Genomic DNA, 8211 nt, shown 5'->3' with positions numbered 1-8211 from the left:
TCCTCAGATGTCCCACAGAAACCTTAACCCTTTGACCTGCCACCTCAGTCGCCACCACACGCCACCAACTACACACTGCAGCTCACTTCAACTGCAGCTACATTTACTTAATAAAAGAATCAAGTTCAGGCAACTCTATTATTCACAGTTAACAAGTAAACAATAGCTGGATTCAAGGAGAGTGCCATCACTGACCCTTCATACTAAACTGTTGGCATGGGAGTACTGCAGAAATTACCTGCTGGGGTCACATGGAAGATGTTAGTGACATTGTTTAAATGGTAAGCTGACAGACATCTCAAGTCTGCTCGTAAAACTTAATGGAAGCTGTAGCTTTTTTCAAGCTAACAAACTAATTGTTCTTTAACTTTGTTAAAATCTTGAAGGGTTATAATTCTAATAGCAAGTGCTGTAGTAGATACTCATTTATTTATTTAACATTAACAAGTTTCACTATTTCAGAAAGGATAAGAAGGAAAGTAAAGAACATAAAGGAAACTATTTATGAGAGTTTGAATTGCGTTACACAAGCTAATGGAACGGCAGCTAGCCCGTAGGTGACTAGTGAGGTGAGTGTCAGGACTTTGGCTCTCTATGGTGAAGATGCCAGCCAGAGGCACAATTCAGAATAACTATGTTCTTGCAGTTGAGAAAAACACACTGCGTCATATTTGCTATATTAATCTCACAATGACTAAGAATCAAACATTTTATTGATTCAAACTGCATAATGTAATATGTTACATTGCATACAATAGAATTTTAAGCTCTGTAATTGGATGTTTCTTAAAATTCTTATTTGGTGTCATTGTTGACTTCTCTCCTTCTCTCCATTGTCATATACACAGGCTTGTACCTTTTGACTTTTATCAAAACAGATATTTTGTAGGACTTTTACTTTCGGAATCCTGAATGCCCAAAATAACTAATTCCACCTTGCAACTCTATAGGACCTAAATTAAATAGAATTATTTTTTATTTATACGAGTTGACTAGCAGGTGTAGTGGCAATTCCTTCGGAATAAAGAAACACTCAAGGCAATCACTTGTCTTTCTGTAGGTTTACTTCAAGCGTCTGCAGACGGACTCACAGCAGCAAAACATACATCAGTATAATCTGCTCTGAATGAGTACAGAGGAAAAAGAGCATCAGTTATTTATCCAGTCTTCAGGGTCAGACTCCTCAGCCCGGGGAGAAGAGTGTCCCTGAAGTCTGGACATAACAGTCAGTAGGATAATTTGTAGTTCCATGTCATCATTATCAGTGTACTGTTCTCATCTCACAGTCCAAACAATCATACACAAATGAAGTTTTGACGCCAAACAATTATAATAATATCTGTATATTATTATATCAGAGAGTCCGTTTGTTCTTGCCATTACAATTCCTTCCTTTTTAGCATAAAATCATCTTAAAAATAAATGCTAATCAAAATAATTAAGAACAAACTTCAAGTAGGAAAGGAAAAATCAAACAACCAGACAAGTGGGGAAAACCTCAAGCGTCAGAGGAAGAAAAAGCCCACATATACTTACCATTAGCTTATCCAACAAACTTGTTTCTATTGGCATATTCATATACTGACCCATAGATGATTTAATTGCTGTAGCAATCATTGATCTGAAGCAGGGAATTACACAGCAGGTCAAAAGGAGGAAGAGCACAATAACTAGGAGCACAGGTGCCAACACTTTCATCAACACGTTCTTCCATCCTCCCATAGTCAGCCATGACCATATGTCCCATCCTCCCACACTCTGGGAGTCCAGGCTTTTCTCCTTGTGCAGTAGATCGTTCAGATGGTCTGTGATGTCTGGAACATAGGTGCAGCAATCAGTCTCAATAATATGACAAACTCCTCCTTGACTAGCCAGCATCAAGTCCAAAGCCATTCTGTTCTGCAGGGCCACGTTTTTGATCCCCTGCATGGTAGGATTGAGAGTGGAAAACCCTACCTCTACCAGTGCCGTCAAGTTCTCAAGATCTATGGCCAGGTGATCTATCTTGTGTGCATTATTCACAGTCCCCCACCAGGGGAGGATGCCACTGATTCCTTTCTCCCCTGGTGACACTCTCGTAGTGGATCGCCGTGCTCCACACGTGCTCTCTTAGGGATCCAAATCCATCCTCCGTAGGCATCGGGACGATGGGATTGTCGCTTCCTGGGTGGTGTAAGCTGGTGGTGTCAGTCAGATTCAGCTGAGCGATGTATGGCTGAGGTCCCCTGCATTCGCTTGTTCCACCCGGTGCCGCATGTTGTAGTGACAATCTGTTTGCATGCTGAAGTCCCCAGGAAGTGGTCTCTAGACGTGTAGCACTGTCTGGTGAATCCAACCGTACCGGCCTGGGACGTTGGATTGGTAGTCATGATGGGCCAATGAATTCCTTGCGGGGTTATTTGGCTCATGTTCCAAAACCTGGCTGTGGAGCCGTCGTAGTTGGTGATGCTGATGTTACATAGCTTGAGTGCAGCTCCAATGTCTCTCACTGTTCTGTTCTGCAGAGTAACCCCCCGGGTGAATGCCACCATGACTCCTAGGGTCTCAGAGACATTTAATGGCGTGGGTTTCACTGGGATGGAGTCCCCCACCCCATGGGGGAGCTGCACACAGGCGTAGCAGCTCTAGTTAGTCACTTTTCTGGCAAGGATGTTGGGGAAGACGAGTGGCACCTCCCTTTTGACCCCTCCTTCTTCTGTGGTTAGTTGTGATTTGAATGTTTCCATTAGTGAGACTGATGACAGGACAATGATGACAGCAAGCAGCACCCCGTCTCCGTGGCCTCCCGGTCCGTCACCCCTCCTTCGCCATCTTTCTCTGGTCTCAAGTGTCATCTTATCAGTTGTGTCACCTCTGCCTACCCCCTAATCAGTGTGCCCGTGATGTTGGTTCGGGAGGGTAGTGGTTCTAGGTGGTCTCAGTGGAACCTCTGTGCTCAGAGAAACTCCCCCACGGGACCGCCACTCCCCTCCAATATCCCCTGAATGCACAAGGGGAGGAAGGTTCGGTTCACTCACTGATCTCGATCTCACTTGTCTGGTGTTTGGCTGCTGGCCCCGGCTCGGGTACTCGTTTGCAGTGGGTGGCGTGGATCCATGTAGCTCTCTCTGCCACCTTTACAGCTGTTTCAGTGGTGAGCAAGATCTGGTAGGGACCATTCCACCTGCGAGCCCGCCAGTTCTTCCGTCTGAAATCCTTCACCACGATCCAATCACCAGGCTCCAAGTCATGCAGTTTCCTCTCTGCAGCCTTTGGAATGGCTTCCTTCATCTGTTTGTGAATATCAGAAAGCACAGTGGACAAGTTTGTGCAATAGCGTAGCATCTCATCCTCCTCACATTGGCTGGTGTCAGGAAGTTGTCTTTTCACTGGCCCAATACCAGTGTTCAATGGCCTGCCAAATAGGATTTCAAAAGGACTGAGACCCCCCCTGCTTCTTATCCTGGACCTCATGTACATCAGAACAATGGGGAGTGCTTTTGTCCAGGGCAGCCCTGTCTCATCACAACACTTAGCAAGCTTGTTTTTCAGAGAACTGTTCTCCCTCTCCACGGCTCCTGCGCTGGCTGGGTGATAAGCACAATGATGTTTTAAATCAATACCAAGATACTCTCCTACACTCTTCAATGCTGCGCTCATGAAAGGTGTACCGTTATCACTGGAGATCTTATCTGGAATATCCCAGCAGGGGATGATATCTCGCATAAGACTCCTTGCTACTGCTGCTGAATCCTGTTTGGCCTCTACCCATTTAGAGAACATGTCAACAATGACCAAACAATATTTCTTTCCCTCACTGGGTGTCAGCTCAATGAAATCCATCTGCATTTTTGGCAAAATAAAATTTTTGAGAGAAGTTATTAAATCCCTTTGCGAACCAGCATCTGTTCCGCTCCAGCACCATGCTCCTCTTTGACCCATGGTCTCGCCCATGGGTCAACACAACATAATTATGGAACAGATACTTCGGTAAGCATGGTCTGTCACTTGGTCCATACCACACTTTGTCTGTGACAGTGCAGCCTGCCTTTCGCCACACTGCTTTTTCCTCTGCCGTTGCTCTTGTCTGCAGTCCCTGCAGATCAGCTGTAGGTGTCAGAGGTTCATTAGTTAGTGCAACACATCAAGTGGTCGGTGTTTGTTGTTATCCGCTCTGGCATTCCCCTGTGAGATAGGATCAAGGTTGTTAGTGTGTGCTTCACATTTACAAATGGCAATCTGCTTAGGCAACAGCACAGCATCCAAGAGTTCAGCAACCAGTGTGTGATGTGCAATGGGTTTGGCTGTGGATGTAAGGAAGTTTCTGTTTGCCCAGAGTTTTCCAAAATCATGCGCCATTCCCCATGCATATCTGCTATCTGTGAAAATGTTCACAGTTTGGTCATTAGCACATTTACATGCTTCCGTTAATGCAACTAACTCTGCTGCCTGTGCTGAGTAATTTGATGGGAGTGGTTTAGCCAGAATTGTTTCATACAATGTTGTTACTGCAAACCCTGCAAGATTTTTACCAGTTGCTGGATCTCGTGATGCTGAACCGTCAACAAACAGCTCCAGCTCTGGATTGATCAATGGTGTTTCCTGCAGATCTGGTCTGGGGGAGCAAGTCTCTGTTATCACTGCCACACAATCGTGAGGTTCACCGTCTGCCGCTGTAGGGAGGAGAGTTGCTGGGTTAAGCACTGTACATCTCTTAACAGTGATATTAGGCATTTCAAGCAATATGGTGTTGTATCTTAACCACCTGGCTGTTGAGAGATGTGATGTTTTCTGTTCAAGCAATATCATTGAGACAGCATGTGGAACCAACAATGTCAGATCAGCGCAACCCACAATGTCACGTGAGGCTATAACAGCTTTCTCTGCAGCCGCCACAGCCTTCTCTGCTTCTGGTGTCCAGTGGACTTTGTCTTTTGCTGCAAGACCTTTCCCATGTACAATATCTGCAAGGCGATTGAGCAGAGCTAGTGTGTCTTTTACACAAGCTTCTCTTGTTTTTTGAGCAGATCATAAGGTCATCTACATATTGTAGCAGCGCACTTCCTTCTGTCAATCTCAACATTTCCAAATTGTTTTTTTTAACGCATCGTTAAAGATTCCAGGACTCTCCAAATACCCTTGGATGAGTCTGGTGAATGTAAAACTCTTACCTTAAAAAGAAAATGCAAACCAATACTGGCTGTCAGGATCCACTGGGATGCTGAAAAAAGCATTAGCCAGGTCAATAACTGAAAACCACTTACTCCCAGGTGGCATCTGTGAGAGTATTGTGTGTGGGTTGGGAACATTGGGTGCTCTTGCATGTACTGCTGCATTTACCGCCTGCAAGTCCTGCACGAATCTCCAATGTTGTGGCTCTCCGGCGTCCCGGAGTTTCCGTACGGGGAAAATAGGTGTTCGGACTGGAGAATTTGCGCATGGAATAATCACTCCTGCTTTTAAAAGAGAATCAAACACCGGTTTAATACCATCAACAGCTTCCTTCTTCAAAGGATACTGGTTCTGACATGGCCTGTATGAAGATTTTGGTGTGATTACTACAGGCTCAGCATCTTTGATTAATCCTACATCATACTTGTGTTGTGCCCACAAGCATGATGGTACCTGATTTAACTCAGGAATTTCTGAGACGTCTTTCACAAAAATGTTTCTGTCATGACTTATTTCATCCTCTGATGTTACCAAACTGGCCATTAAAAACTCTGAATCTGGAATGAGCTTAATGCTTCTTACCCCTGTTGCTATAGCTGAAAATCTTTTCCGAATACCTGAAGTTGGTTGTGAAAATCCACCCCTGAGTCTGATGTCTTTACCCAGCCAGCAGCTTCCTCACAACGCCTGGTCCAAGGGCCCAAGCATTCCCATGTATCCTGCTTTGCTTTGACCAGGGGGACATGAGGATATGTGTTAGGGACCTGAAACAAAGCTTCACACAGTGGATCATTGAAAGCTACTGAGACAGTGCATCTTTTATCATTCCAGTACAACCAGGTCAGCTTTAGTGTGTTTCTCTCTTTGTCTTGCCTGAACCATGTGTCCTCAAAATGTTTATCAACCCCAAGATGTACATGTGATGTGCAGTGTAACTCTTGTGGCAACTTGATGTCTATTTGTGTATAGTTGTCTGGAGACACAGAGGTGTTTGGCTGATATGCCCCTGCCTTATTTATTTTTTTTATCCCTGATATGGGCTTCATGCTGCCAACAAGCATAAGCCTTCCAGTCTGCTTTAAATTTATTTTTTTTCTTTTGAGTGACTTGTTCTTTCTCTTCTAATTTGCCTTTTAATATCTCTATCTGTCTGAGAGAGAAGCTGCCGGTTGATGGAAAACCAAATTCCTTTACCCAGATGTCCAGCTGGTCAATGCTGTGTTTACCATAATTGGTAATCATGTAGTTTATATTAGGGGATTTCAACATAGGTGATAGCAGTTTTGATCTTTCATTCCCAGAAGTTTTGCTATTGTTAGAACCCATATTTATTCTTTAACCCGGATTCCCCAACTATAATAACTTCGTTTGGTGTTTTAAATGGCCTCTTTGTGCTTTTTAATATTTTGGCTGGATTCTTAGGAGTGCTTCTGCCACAATTAAGAGGAAAGAAAAAAAAGGACCTTGAAGCTGGCTGCTAGGGGAAAGACAGTTAGATAGTTCACAGACTTCCTTGAGAACCAACCCCCCAAAAAAAATTAAGTAATATTAACCCTTCAATGCCTCTTAGAGCGGCCTGTTTTATTGTCTTCCCAGATCATCAGTTTGGCATTCACACTTTTTACTTACTCAGTTTTTTAATTATTTTATGTTTTGTTTTGTTTGTTTTTTTTTTGTCTTTTTATTTTCCCTTTCACACATTCACTCCTCCTCTTTTTTAAAGATGAGTTCCAAACTACGAATCTTTAAATAACCCAAGAGGGAACCAAATGACTGTGTAGAAAAGAATTGCAGAAAAGAAAGTAAGATATACCCTGTCTGACAGTGAAAAGTTTGGCCAAATACTGCAATGATTCACACAGCGGTCCCAGACCTGCCCTGCTGACACGTCTGTCACGCACACCCCTCACGGTAGCGAGAATCGGTATACCCCAGGCCCCCTTGAATAAACTCACCAGAAAGAGAGTGCTGCCACAGCCACTAGGTTCACTGGATCACAGCGGTGAGCGAGCCTCGACACCCAGGGCAGCAGGCCCCTCTTCTCCACCCTTCCTTGCCGGGAGGTTGAGGTACAGAGTCCCAGACTCTAGCCGTGCACGGTCTTTACCTGCCGCTCCGAGCGCCCAAGTCCTCTCACACGAGTGAAAATGCCGACAACGCCAAATTGTAGTGGCAATTCCTTCCGGAATAAAGAAACACTGAAGGCAATCACTTGTCTTTCTGTAGGTTTACTTCAAGCGTCTGCAGACGGACTCACAGCAGCAAAACATACATCAGTATAATCTGCTCTGAATGAGTACAGAGGAAAAGAGCATCAGTTATTTATCCAGTCTTCAGGGTCAGACTCCTCAGCCCGGGGAGAAGAGTGTCCCTGAAGTCTGGACATAACAGTCAGTAGGATAATTTGTAGTTCCATGTCATCATTATCAGTGTACTGTTCTCATCTCACAGTCCAAACAATCATACACAAATGAAGTATTGACGCCAAACAATTATAATAATATCTGTATATTATTATATCAGAGAGTCCGTTTGTTCTTGCCATTACACAGGTCAATCATAGAAACAATAAAGATTAAAAATACATACAGGATAAATCCATTAAGCCTATCTGCCACCCTTATGTGATTAACCTCGTTAGTCTCATAAAGCCACCTGGAATTAACTGTACAGAGAAGTTTGGTTCGATATTAGGTATTATTCTTTTGCACAGAGTTGATATTGTGATATGATTCATATTGATATTGTCAAGTTGTCAATGTTCCTATATGCCCGACTTGCAATAATGTACATTTTTTGTCAGCAGTGTATTTTTTTCAGACTTAAACGTTGCATAAGGGTTCCCCATTTTTCCAAAGAAAAGAGTGACTGTTGGTTATAATCCAACATCATACTGTGCCTGGACCCTGTTGGGAAACACTGAATCGAGTGTGTGTTCACAGTCCTGCTGTGTGTGTGTGTGCGTGTAAGAGACCAGTGTACAATATACAATAGTTTTTATAACTCCTGGAGGGCACAGTCAGATCTGTCTGTATATGTGTGTTTACATGTGTGTCGTAC

General features: G+C 43.7%; 1 protein-coding gene across 2 annotated transcripts; it reads right to left on the bottom strand.

The window, feature by feature from the left end:
* Positions 1–1451: 1451 nt before the first annotated feature.
* Positions 1452–5727, bottom strand: LOC122888553. Of its 2 annotated transcripts, none has more exons than XM_044223158.1 (2): positions 5320–5727; positions 1452–3270 (listed from the first exon to the last, which is right to left on the bottom strand). In XM_044223158.1, exons 1-2 carry the CDS (start codon positions 5692–5694, stop codon positions 3010–3012), a joined length of 636 nt encoding a protein of 211 aa, XP_044079093.1. In that variant the 5' UTR covers positions 5695–5727; the 3' UTR covers positions 1452–3009. The 2 variants fall into 2 exon arrangements, 1 of the variants encoding a protein (XP_044079093.1); XR_006380723.1 differs by lacking the exon at positions 1452–3270 and adding an exon at positions 3277–5200.
* Positions 5728–8211: the final 2484 nt, after the last annotated feature.

The sequence above is a fragment of the Siniperca chuatsi genome, linkage group LG2 (assembly GCF_020085105.1).
Source record: "Siniperca chuatsi isolate FFG_IHB_CAS linkage group LG2, ASM2008510v1, whole genome shotgun sequence".
NCBI lineage: Eukaryota > Metazoa > Chordata > Actinopteri > Centrarchiformes > Sinipercidae > Siniperca > Siniperca chuatsi.
The sequence above is the reverse complement of the archived record's forward strand: the minus strand, read 5'-3'. Positions and strand labels throughout refer to the sequence as shown.